The 13,901-nt window shown below is 36.4% G+C and overlaps 1 protein-coding gene across 1 annotated transcript in view; it reads right to left on the reverse strand.

The window, feature by feature from the left end:
* Positions 1–11,265: 11,265 nt before the first annotated feature.
* Positions 11,266–13,901, reverse strand: part of LOC117339982 (neuropeptide F receptor-like) — a 37,763-nt gene continuing 35,127 nt past the window's right edge. The window contains exon 2 of the mRNA XM_033901710.1: positions 11,266–13,057. Coding sequence (XP_033757601.1) covers positions 11,820–13,040 — 1,221 coding nt within the window. The 5' untranslated portion in view covers positions 13,041–13,057 and the 3' untranslated portion in view covers positions 11,266–11,819. The remainder of the gene's footprint in view (positions 13,058–13,901) is intronic.

A 13,901-nucleotide genomic window follows, 5' to 3' on the forward strand; every position in this document is an offset into this window, starting at 1 on the left:
AATGATCTTCTTTCCATTGCGTAATTCGGTCCAACAGCCTACAACTGATGGAATAGCAAAACAGTTTATTTCAAGTTGGTGAGAAAGGTTGTAATCTACAAAACGTAAACGGAATATAGTAAATGTACATATTATCACGGGCCTGGGTGTTATCTGTGGTTACTAAATTTCTAAATCGTTCCCTCCACCGGTGGCACCCTTCAAAATGAAGTTCAACATGTTGTTTGGCCAAATTTCTAATTCTTATTCATCACAGCATAAGATAAACAGTTAACAGAGAATAGTATATAAAAGTAAAGTACTTTTGTACATTGCAATTGTTATCATGACAATAATGATATTATTATATTTACATATACAATTTCCTTTACATTAATTATTGATAATTCTGAGTACATGAACATTACACATAAGTTACAATGGTAAACCCTGGAGAGTTCTCACCTTCAAAATGAAGTTCAATACGTTGGTTAGCCAAAGCTCTAACTGACCTGCAGTACCGCCGAAACCTTTGATATAGCAGTCGACCATTCCTTCTGTTTCACACAATTGGTGAAGGATGAAGGGTTGCCTTCAGTTGTTCAGATTTGGCTGTACATAATTCGTTCTATGCTCGAGTGCTACATACTGAACACACTGCCAATATGACCTTGTGATACTTTGGTCAGTAGGTACTTTAGCCTTTGTTGACCTCTTAGGTCGAACCCTCTCAGCAACACAACGCACTCATGACCCGACTGATAGATACACAAGTTACCGTTATTGTCATTACTTGTTAAATGTTGAATCATCTTCTAATTTTATGGATTTTCTTCGCAATAATATTATGATTAATGGAGCACCAACATCTATATAATTTTTAATGGATATGCAGCTACTTATATGGACATTATGTTAAGAATAATGACACTTCGTTTGTGTTGGGAAACAAAATGACCAATATGTATTAAACACACGTTACATGTTATTACGAATACAAGTCAATGTTGGAAGGCTGAATTCCTGTGACCTACAGTTGAATATGGTTTTCCATGTGTATTCTGAATTAGTTCATGAACCTAATATAACGTTTGGTTATTTAGAAGAAGTCATTGAAGGTGCTTTATCGATATCAGAGTGATTATGATCGATAGAAAATAGGAATAAGCGTAATGTACTATCCAACAAAGTTTGAACTACTCTTTAAATCTTTTGAATTGAAATTTAAAAAAATATTTCATTTGGTCCAGAAGAATGGTACGGTGTTCCGCCACTATATTTCGTAAGTAAATTTCATTTTAAGGCATTGTTGTTGATTATTTACATGTGTTTATCACATATATTTCGATGTGATGGCAAGACACGCCTCAGCAGAACACGGAATTATATTTGAAACGACCTATTAATATATCTAAAAATATTGCTGCCTTAGATGAAGCCACCAAACTAGAGATCGGTTAATGGTGCCATTTCCCTAACACATTTGCTTGTCATTTTCCCCTGTCCATCATACTTATATTGGATTCGTCCAGTTAAGTTTTCTTGTGGTTTCCTTTCAGGGTCGTAGAACAGGTGTATTTTGATACATCAGTATTTCACTCCTTGTTGAAAGAACCAGGGGTTTTCTTTCCATTGGTGAGGGTCAGAAGTAAGGCAGTGTGAGGGGAAGTGATTACGAACAGAGATGGTCATTGAAGGACAACATCCCGAGTGAAAAATGGGTGTTTGTGGTGAGCGTTTATAAGAGGATGCGATAGAGGGTATGTTCATGTTTGTCACCTTGTGATAGGGTCGACCTCACGCTGACTTCATGCTGTGTGAAGTATTGTGTTTTATTCACGTATAATTACAAAATATACCGAATAGTGGCTAACCGAGGTGACCGTGCAAATGTTAGTAAATTTAGTGACATGCTTCAAAACACTAATATATGAACAGCTATAAGCGTTTTGAAATGTCGATGTATCGTATGTTTTCAATAATTAAATGTACCACTAATTTATATGCAGATAGGGCGTAAAATTGTACTTGTTGTTCCCAGTGCATGATAATAGGAGGCGATTATATGTGAGTCTTTGCTTTAAATAATCTTCTTCCTAACGTCTCTTTTGGTACTATTTCACTTTGGCATTAATTTGAGCGTTCGCTACTGAGGAAGGCATTTAGTCCTGTTCTTGGCTAAGCCATACAAGCGTCTCTGAATGAGTACAGTAGTCGCTACTCCTGTTTAACACTCAGTATATCGAAAGTGGGTCTTGTCAGTATAATGTTACCGGGTGGAATGTACTGTTTTGTGTCTTCGGCAGTATGTTTGCTTCAGTATGTTAGCACAATAAAGTTGTCATCAGTTCCTCTTTAAACAAGGATGTAACCAATAATATGTCACAGTCTCTCAATACACATACACTACACAAGTATGAGCATAGCTGTAGAATAAAACGTTAACATATACAGTAGTCCCCCGTTATACCGCCAACTTTTGTCCAGTGTCAATTTCGGGCGCAGAACACACGCACATGTACAAATATTTACATTTGCTCCGCATTTACCCATTGACACAATGCTAAGAGGCAGTTGCCACCATACGCCTATAACACCCAGTGCCTCAGGCTATAACACCCAGTGGGTCATGTGACATTAAAAAAGGCGGGATTTTTTTTGTGTTGGTTTAGTTTTTTTTCATAGTTGACGAAAATGGTAAGACAATGTAAATATAAGTATTGAACAGTGGTTTTAATGTTGTTATAGTCGTTATGACATTGCTTAATTAATGTGTACACATTAGGATCTCGAGATTGTATTTATAATGTACAATTATCGTTTGAAAAACATGTCCAAAGTTGGTTGTGTTGTTGGGATCATTTTCAATTTAAACTCATTAAGTAATGCGTTTTTCTCGGAACATTTTCTTATTAAAGTTTTTCAGATAATCAATGTACAATACACAAACTTCAAATATAGAACACAAAACAAACAAAATCAATCGTATGGGTTGTAGGTCAATTCAATCTGTTTTACTGTGTATGGCTCACGGCAAGCTTTGCACCAAAACTGGTGATTCGTTGATTGCAGTGTATTTTCCCTAACTCCCAGTTTGTTTTGAAAGGTGCTAATGGCTTTTGTCTTTTTTTTTATTACAAATCTTTGAGATTGCAGATAAAAATACTGAATTACTGGCATTTTGTACCGTACCATTCAGATTCTGACATTTCATTTTCTAGAAGGGCAAAACCGCTGCATGGTGAAGTGTTATTAAGCATTGAACTGTTTTGTGTGGTATTTATGATATATATGAATGCCAGAGCTTTGCAAGCAAACAATATAATAGGCGATAGCTAATGACACTATCTACTGAGACGTTATAGTGACATTGCCACGCAAATGTAAGCCTTTCGTTTTGAGTTTAGTGTTTGCTTTCAAATGTCCTTATTTCCTGTGTGTCGTTTGTATAATCCTTTGCATCGATCGATATCATGACCATCTTTTATGATTATCATAATTTCAAGTTTTAAATTTATGTACTTCTTTTTTAACATCATTCTCTAATGTTAATGGTCACTCATTGACACCAATTACGGCACGTAAAACGAACAAATCATAAACAAGGATAGAGGGGAGGCCTGTTATTGATGTTCGGCTTCATAATAAGCCAAAGGTCGAATGATCTGTAACTGAAATTATCAGAATTGCAAAAACACTTGGTTTTCGCTTTGTATCATATTATTGACCTACCATGATGATCTTGCTAAGTGGACACATCAGATTTATTTTCATTCAGGTTCGTAGGTCAAAGGTAAAATGCTTTGTTACTGAAATTTCATAATAGCGCTATTTTCCAGAAATTTGAATTTGTTTTTAATGTTTTACGTGTACTTGTTGTGTGAAAGGAGTAGTTACATGCGAGTCGTTGCTCAGGTCCATGTGAAAAGGTCATGTGATCTATTACCAAAGTGTTTTATTGATTAACTGCCATCCTGTTACCGTGACTATATTTGGTACAGTTACCATACTATTTTGTGGAAAAATCGAAAGAATTGCTGTCAGGTGAAAGTTCTTCTGTTCTTTGAATTTCATCAGCGTTTTAATTGTCGTGCAGGGAATTTGTATGTATTTTAGTATTTTTGGATCTTTATTTAATTTTACGTTTTACCGTCGATCATGTCCATATTTGCTACATATGTTGCTTGTGTTGGGAAGACGCGTGGGGTTGAGTTTTTGGTTCATTGTTTGTTACTGATAATAGAAAAACAGTAATATTGGTTTCCCTGTGGCAGCTTCTTGTTCGCATGAGTCTATTCTGACTAGGTTTGAACACTGGTTGTGAGGGGTCGCATATGATTACTTCTCTTCTCTTGGTCTTTGTCTGAAGATAATCAGAATGTATATAACGTCATCCAAAGTGGCGTCCCTAGCAACCTTATACTTCAGACTAACAAATATTCCATGTATAAAACGTCATCCAATATGGCGTCCCCTAGCAACCTTACTTCTGACTAACAAATATTCAATATATATGCCTTCATCCAATATGGCGTCATTAGCAACCATACTTCTGACTAACGAATATTCAATATATATACCGTCATCCAATATGGCGTTATTAGCAACCTTGCTTCTGACTAACACATATTAAATGCATATAACGTCATCCAATATGACGTCCCTAGCAGCAACCCTACTTCAGACTAACAAATATTCAATGTATAAAACGTCATTCAATGTGGCGTCCCTAGCAACCCTACTTCTGACTATGACTATCAATGTCATATTTCTCTCGTGAAGCTCTTATTACAGAGAGCACCAAATGGTCTAAAAAGGACTTGCCTACCAGCCGTTCAATTAAACAGAAACCCTATACACCTTCAAACATCTGATTGCTTCTCCAGCTCTAACAAACAGTCTATCTATGACGTGAGTGATATATTCCTGTAATAGAATTACAATCCTCTGTATGCCTGTAATGCATGTGCATGTTTCTGACCGTCGCTTACTAAAATACAAATCATTCACGTGGATTGAATATTATTTTTGTACGCACGTCAAATTTGACGGGTGTAGTATGATATGGCGTTGTCTGTATGAAAGTCCATCCATCCGTCCGACGTAAACTATTGCTTCTCCGTTGATCTACATTCTTTGACCCATCTACCGAGAAGAATTTTGTTAGAATTTCAGTATTTGATATTTTGCTCAGAGATCTTAAATTTTTTTTCCCGATTTGATATGTTGTTTAATTTTCATGAAAAGAATTTTGATTTTGTTGTTTTTCTCTTTTTGTTTTGTTTTTGTTTTTGTTTTTTTTTCTTTGCTTGGCAAAAGATATTGTCCGTTGGTCATTTCAGTTGGTTATTCATTTTAGTCTTTGAATTTTATATCTGGAGATCTCCTCCCAAACATAAATAAATAAATAATTTGAACATGATTTTTTTTATTTTTTTTTTTATTTTGCGAATGTTATTGCCCGTTGTTTATACCATAGAGCTAGGATACTTCAATCTTGCCCGGATCTTCGCCTCAATTTCTTGGTACGCTTTACAATTAGATACCAAGTTGTGTTTAATGAGTTGGAGACTTTGGATTATTTGCTGTCCCCAAGCTGTAAGACTGTTTGACTTTGTAGTGAAAGATAAGATTTATAGCATTTCAGCTGCTACTCTTAATATAAAGTGATATAAATCTATTTCCATGCAATATTATAAGACTCTTTCATATGTGTATATGTACATATGTAGGATAGGGATATTCCACCCGAGGGGTCACAAAATGTGGTGAAACCCGAGGCTTGCCGAGGGTTTTACCACATTTTGTGATCCCGAGGGTGGAATATCCCTATCCTACATACACACATAATGAAAGAGTCTTTTTCTCTCATATCATTACCGAATTTCTGGCGAAAGTGTCCCTCAGCCATCCATTTTCTTCAATTTTTTAATTTCTTTATTTGACGTTTTTACTAAATATACTTGTGATATTCTGAAAGATCATACCCTATTTTGGCAAACTGTCTTTGCGCACAAATTTCATTCATTTTGTGGTTAAGTGATGAACGAATGAACAATTCGCCGATAAAAATTACCGTAACTTGACCGACTTTTACGTGGCCGTGATCAAATTGTCAACATCCGAGAAAAAGAAGTTCTATCAACAATACTGAAAGCCAACGCTGAAATGAGTTTTCCAACTTCACATATAATTTGATTTGCACCTCGACATATTTAATCATTTCGATGTCGATCTCGATCGCCATGACGCGGCGATGTTTCGTGGCTGGTAATTTTAAATTCACTATGATTTTGGCAACTTCGTGTGTGAACCAGCGAACAGTGACTCTATACGAGTATTAGATCTTTTCTGTGACATAGGATTATATGTGTTTAACCGGTTGTCTTGATGGAATGACGAAGGTAGGTCAGTCGATAGGCTAACTATGATCATATTGAAAGGCTAGGATGGCAGTTAGTTTTCATAGTTACTGTACACAAATATAGACTTTGAGTTACAATTAAAATAAATATTTTTATATGAACATCGAGGGGTGTCATTTTTACCGAATGTTCGTTCATTTAAAAGCCAATTCCCAACTTCCAAATACACAGGTTACTGAGTAGGCCTAACAGTTACTGACAGTACAGTAGAGTAAACAAATTCCAGGGTCCCCTGCTGACGCAAACGGAACCATTTCATAGGTTGTGACGTTTGACATTTTCTATATTATATTTTTTTATCTATGGCTTCAATTTTACTTCCTGTCATTGCCAGGTGATTGTGTGTGTTTACATGTTTTTAATGACAAATGACAAATCTGTCGGGTAGGCAAGTCTGTATTGTACTGTAACTGTTACAACAGGCCTGTAGGCGTAGTCTAACTGTTTGTTACAGTAACGGAGTTATATGTTCGCTCAGATGAAATGTCTAATCGTTTAACCGTGTAGCCCTATTGATTTACTGCTGATATGATATATATTTATCTAAGAATGTATGTATTTTTATAGTTAAGTCCAACGTTTCAAAACCGACACCGACGATTAGGACTGTCGGATGTGAACACAAGCAGACGACGTTGTGAGAGTTGTCCCCCTTGAACGCAGATTAATCCGCACGCGTGAAATGCTATGTAAAATTATAAGACTCTATCATATGTGGTCATGTAGGATAGGGATATTCCACCCGAGGGGTCACAAAATGTGGTAAAACTCGAGGCTCCGCCGAGGGTTTTACCACATTTTGTGACCCAGAGGGTGAAATATCCCTATCCTACATGAACCACATATGATTGAGTATTTTTCTCTCATTCCCCAGCCTAAAATATGCAAAAATATGCACTATCTGTCGATAGCTTTCTCAGATAGACGCCATTTTTTCTCAATCCAAACTTTGTTTCTACTGCATATAATAAAAAAGAACAGCGCCAATCGATTAACCATACCCCATATATGCGAACGAAGTTTGCTGTTCTAAAAACGAAGGAAACCATTCATTTCCACAGTCTAACGTTGTTTCAGCAGCCCTGTCATTGCAAGCGAAGCCAAATCACTTGATGTCGGCCAAGCTAGTGTGTCCTTTCTCGTGAAAATATAGTTGCGTGTTTTATTAATAAAAAAACAATAAAAGAACGTGTGTTTTTTTACATAATAATTCAATGTAAACAAATTTCGCATTAGATCTGGCCTAGCACATGGAGCAGACGATGTGTTTACAAATCTATAGATAGATCTACTTTCGGCTCGGCGACCTACTTTTGTATCATTGCGCGCGCGTGGCTATCCTACACCGGAAGCGAGGTAATACACACACAGCAAGCATGGGTGTATTTACCTGGACAGACCAGCATGATACCGGTAGGGATGAGAGAAAGATTTATCTTACATAGCTATCTTACATGGGCAAACTCTATCCAACATGGCGAGATATGAGAGAAAGTACATATAACACTATAAGGCATTCTACGGGCGAATATTGATCCTCCCCGCGGTACTCTTGTTTATTGTCAGTAATCATGATATATATTTTATTTTTACTTTTATTTTTCTCTTTAGAGAAAACGATAGGTTACATGTACACTACGGAGATGATGAGTTTTTGGAGAGAAAACGTGAGATATTACAATAGTGACTGAAAATTGTAAATTACAACGTTTTCTCTCACACAAACTTGTCCTCTCTGTTGTAACCGTTAACGTTTATCCAGTTCAACATACCAATAAAACTCTTTGAAAGTTACTTATAACCAGACACAGAAGATGAAGTTTAAACAAGGGCGATGACTCTGGATGGCTCTTAGCCAATACTATTACAATTGTTATACCCGTTTGATTTCATGACATTATATTTCGGTATAACATGACATTTCCTTCAGTCTATCCGGTATAACATGATATGTCCTTCAGTCTATTCAGTATAACATGATATTTCCTTCTTCAGTCTATCCGGTATAACATGATATGTCCTTCAGTCTATTCAGTATAACATGATATTTCCTTCTTCAGTCTATCCGGTATAACATGACATTTCCTTCAGTCTATCCGGTATAACATGACATTTCCTTCAGTCTATCCGGTATAACATGACATTCCACTCAGTCTATCCGGTATAACATGATATTTCCTTCAGTCTATTCAGTATAACATGATATTTCCTTCTTCAGTCTATCCGGTATAACATAATATTTTCTTCAGTCTATCCGGTATAACATGACATTTCCTTCAGTCTATCCGGTATAACATGACATTTCCTTCAGTTTATCCGGTATAACATGACATTTCCTCCTGTTATCCGGTATAACATGACATTTCCTTCAGTCTATCCGTTATAACATGATATTTCCTTCTTCAGTCTATCCGGTATAACATAACATTTCCTTCAGTCTATCCGGTATAACATAACATTTCCTTCAGTCTATCCGGTATAACATGACCTTTCCTTCAGTCTATCGGGTATAACATATTTCCTTCTTCAGTCTTAAACAGTATTAGCCATTACGCCAATGTCTTTGGTATGTTAGCAATAACCCAAGTGGCTGGAGCTTGTGATTTGTGTATTGATAATCTGTTATGCAAGTTGAATCCATTGAAAAATGGAAATTTTACGATAATTCTTCAGTTGATTATTTTTTTTTTTTTTTTTTTTTTTTTTTTTTTTTTTTTTTATTGTATAAATCGCGGTATTACAGACACCAGTGGCGAAACTATAAAATCTGAAAAAAAATTCAATTCCGTGATTTTGATTCCGCATAGGCTGCAATTTGTGCTTGAAAAGGCTGTACAGCCACTTGTTTTGATTTTAGGCAGATACCTCTGTCAGGCAAAAGGGCTTCTAAATTGTATTCTGCTCAAATAATTTTAAACTGTTGATATCGAATTTCGAAAACACGGTTCTAAAAAGGGTTCATTCATCGCGATATTTTTATTAATATTCAGCGTCTATAAAGCGGATTTTTCTGTCAATCTCATTGGCTAAAATTCCGATAGAAAAATGTGACGGAGTCAATCAGATGAACTCAAAAACGAGTATTTGATAAGTGTACGTAGCACAGTGCATTCGTCCGTAAGTATCCAATGATGAATCCGAGCATACATAACTGGCAGTGGCTTCTCGATCCTATGAAAATGTGCATGGTGCAATAACATTTATCCTACAATTTCTTTATATAATCTACAGCTTGTGTTGGTATAGTTCTTTTGTGTTTTTGGTGTTTTCTTCTTCTTTTCTTAAGACACTTAGATAATAAACAAATAAAAACGACTCGTTGTTATTAATTAATAAATTTTAATGAGATATAATCATATGGAGAAAAAGGTTTTGTCAGCAACTAGTGAAAACATGAGCACCTGTATTGATATACGTACACCTGTATTGATATACGTACACCTGTATTGATATACGTACATTGTACACCTGTATTGATATACGTACACCTGTGTTGATATACGTAAGCCTGTATTGATATACGTACACCTGTGTTGATATACGTACAACTGTATTGATATACGTACACCTGTGTTGATATACGTACAACTGTATTGATATACGTACAACTGTGTTGATATACGTACAATTGTATTGATATACGTACACCTGTGTTGATATACGTACAACTGTATTGATATACGTACACCTGTATTGATATACGTACACCTGTATTGATATACTTACTTATAGGTTACTGGTATAGTATGTTTGTGTAGTAGGGGAGGTTACTGGTATAATATGTGTAGTAGGGGAGGTTACTGGTATAATATGTGTAGTAGGGGAGGTTACTGGTATAATATGTTTGTGTAGTAGGGGAGGTTACTGGTATAATATGTTTGTGTAGTAGGGGAGGTTACTGGTATAATATGTTTGTGTAGTAGGGGAGGTTACTGGTATAATATGTTTGTGTAGTAGGGGAGGTTACTGGTATAATATGTCTGTGTAGTAGGGGAGGTTACTGGTATAATATGTCTGTGTAGTAGGGGAGGTTACTGGTATAATATGTGTAGTAGGGGAGGTTACTGGTATAATATGTCTGTGTAGTAGGAGAGGTTACTGGTATAATATGTCTGTGTAGTAGGGGAGGTTACTGGTATACTATGTTTGTGTAGTAGGGGAGGTTACTGGTATAATATGTGTAGTAGGTGAGGTTACTGGTATAATATGTTTGTGTAGAAGGGGAGGTTACTGGTATAATATGTTTGTGTAGTAGGGGAGGTTACTAGTATAATATGTGTGTGTAGTAGGGGAGGTTACTGGTATAATATGTTTGTGTAGTAGGGGAGGTTACTGGTATAATATGTTTGTGTATTAGGGGAGGTTACTGGTATAATATGTTTGTGTATTAGGGGAGGTTACTGGTATAATATGTTTGTGTAGTAGGGGAGGTTACTGGTATAATATGTTTGTGTATTAGGGGAGGTTATTGGTATAATATGTTAGTGTAGTAGGGGAGGTAACTGGTATAATATGTTTGTGTAGTAGGGGAGGTTACTGGAATAATATGTTTGTATAGTAGGGGAGGTTACTGGTATAATATGTTTGTGTAGTAGGGGAGGTTACTGGTATAATATGTGTAGTAGGGGAGGTTACTGGTATAATATGTTTGTGTAGTAGGGGAGGTTATTGGTATAATATGTTAGTGTAGTAGGGGAGGTAACTGGTATAATATGTTTGTGTAGTAGGGGAGGTTACTGGTATAATATGTGTAGTAGGGGAGGTTACTGGTATAATATATTTGTGTAGTAGGGGAGGTTACTGGTATAATATGTGTAGTAGGGGAGGTTACTGGTATAATATGTGTAGTAGGGGAGGTATAATATAGTTTTGCTTTTGTTTTCGTTTTCTCTTTCTCTCTCTCTCTCTCTCTGTCTGCTGATGAATCACCTGTCAGATGCAGCCGTTAGTTGACATATATTAAGGTACCCACACACGATTATCTTGCACAGTTCTTTTTATAGGTTAACTACGGTATGAAGCAATATTAGACATTTTAAACAATTTTTAAACAAACTTAAACATTTTAAAGGAATCTTAAACATTTCGAAACATTATTCATTTTCTTAAGGTATCTATAGTCTTTATCACTTAAGTTGGTACTATAATTGAATAATAAACTATATTTGTAGGATATTTTTTTCTCTATATATTTGGCGGCATATCTACAAGGAGCCGCCCCACAACAGCTAATTGACGTAACATAGATTTCGGCCTTCCGTCGGTGTATTTGCATGAAAGATGTACTAGTTCGTATATACAAAGTATCTGGGCGTCTAGTCACTATACTGACGAGACTATAGAGAGATTTGTGACCGGTGGGTATTCCAGTCGGTCACGGAATGTAAACCAGTCACGGAACAGCCGTCCTGGGTGTCACGATCCATAGTGCGGTAGTGCTCCATTATTGTCGGTGCTCTCCTTTGTAAAGACGATTACAGGAACGTCCCCGTGGGTAGGGGAACAGCAACACACTCGCTGGACAAACGACTTCAGCTTTACACAGCACGCACAGCAGGAGAGAACTTTCATGAACTCGTTTCGAAAGTTGTCATTCAACCAACCATAAATCATGGGGTTTGTACAGGCGGAGCTCAATACAAGCATGTGACAAATTTTATACGCAAGGTTTATATTTAAATGTTTGAAATGACTGAATTGAAATTCCGTCAAAATGTTAAACAGATTCAATGGAAGCCAGCTAAGAGCGAACACTATTGCAATGAGTGAGAGAGTTATGTTGGTTTTACGTTTTCGTCGTGATTGCCGTTCGTTTTTCCTTTTCTGGAAACTAGTTCCGCCATGGGTCTGATTAACCATGCGATATTTTAATTTGTTACATATTCGCGCGTGAGCTATAATGACAATAGCTATTGGTAGAATGTACTGAACAATCATCGAGGCCACGGAGTAAGCTCCCTTTTCCTCCATTAGGGTTATATCTTCTAAACATCTGAAGAAATAAACTGGTAAAACTATTACGGGTTGATCTACTGTATAAACTGCAAATATTAGTAAGGGACTCGACATGAGAAACGATATAATCCAAATCGAGCACAGGGCAGAAGCCGCTCCTAGTTTTTTCATGCTATCTTTTGTTGGGTATACAATCACTTGAAAACGGTCCAACGCTATTGCCGTGATACTGATCGTGGAGACGAACACATTTGTCCCTTGGCACATAACAACGAACTTACACATAAATCCGCCCAGTAGCCATTGGTTGTTAAGCAGACGATACAGGTTAAGAGGCTGAGTGAACAGGCACAGTGTCAGATCAGATATAGCCAGGTTGATGATGAAGATATTTCTCGGCGTTCGCATGTGAGGGTTCTTAACAACAACGTAACACACTAGACCATTCCCAACAGCGCCGAAAATGATAAGGACAGCGAAACACGTGATGAAGATAATGTCGGTGTATTCTGTGACGTATATTCCATTCTGATCTTGTAGTATCTCCCACATCAACTTGGGATCCATATTTGTCATGTTCTGGTCTAGCATTTCTGAAGAGTTGTCTGGGAGGACTCTGTAAGTAGAGTTCTCCTGTGACACAAGTGAGAATTGTTCCTTGTCCAAAATAGTAGATTCCATCTTCGGGTGGTAGAATCCTGTAAAGTTAAGTTAGAATAATTAATCATCTGAACCTAAATGATCTCAGAAAGTGTTGTGTCAAGAAACACTAACAAAACTAAAATTGATTCTTATAAATTGTTATGATAGTTTTAAAATTGTAAGCTAAATGTACACGGTAGCAGTGTGCATGTATTGAATGTCGCCGCTATTTCCAGAATATACATTATTTTAGCTTTAGTTAGGGTCTAGTAAGTAATAACGACGGTATAAACCAATATAGGTACTGGATCCTAACAAACAAATGTTGGATGCGTATTACTAGAAATAGATATATGTCAAGTAGTAATAACGACAGTACAGACAAGTAAATTGTCGAATTTTCGAAGGCAATCTGCCCCTTTATCAAGACACAGGTAAATTACATACGATCACATATAGACATAGAACATGGAACAGTTACACAAATATAGTAGGTATAAACAACAATAAATAACGTAATGTTGTAAAAACGATCCCCCTCGGCCGATACTTAATTCGCCGAGGGCCTATTATGATTAATTAGGAAACATCTTAGGTGGTGTACAGATGGTAAAAGTAAATGAATGAATAAATAAATAGATGAATAAATCAATAATATAACTAAAAGGTTTAACAAAATAACATCGCGGGTTGATTCGATGTGATGGCAGCGCGTGCTATGTCGTGAATGTTTTTGTTATTGTTTTTTACGCGGTATGTACATTTCGTCCCGCAAATCTCGGCCCAAACAGCGGGTAGCAGTGACAATATCGGGTGGCAAATCCCATATTAAAATTAGTTCGTTTTAACGAAATTGAATAAATATTAAAATCATATCAATGTAATTGTGTAGAAAGGTAT

Source organism: Pecten maximus, chromosome 12 (genome assembly GCF_902652985.1).
Source record: "Pecten maximus chromosome 12, xPecMax1.1, whole genome shotgun sequence".
NCBI classification, from domain to species: domain Eukaryota; kingdom Metazoa; phylum Mollusca; class Bivalvia; order Pectinida; family Pectinidae; genus Pecten; species Pecten maximus.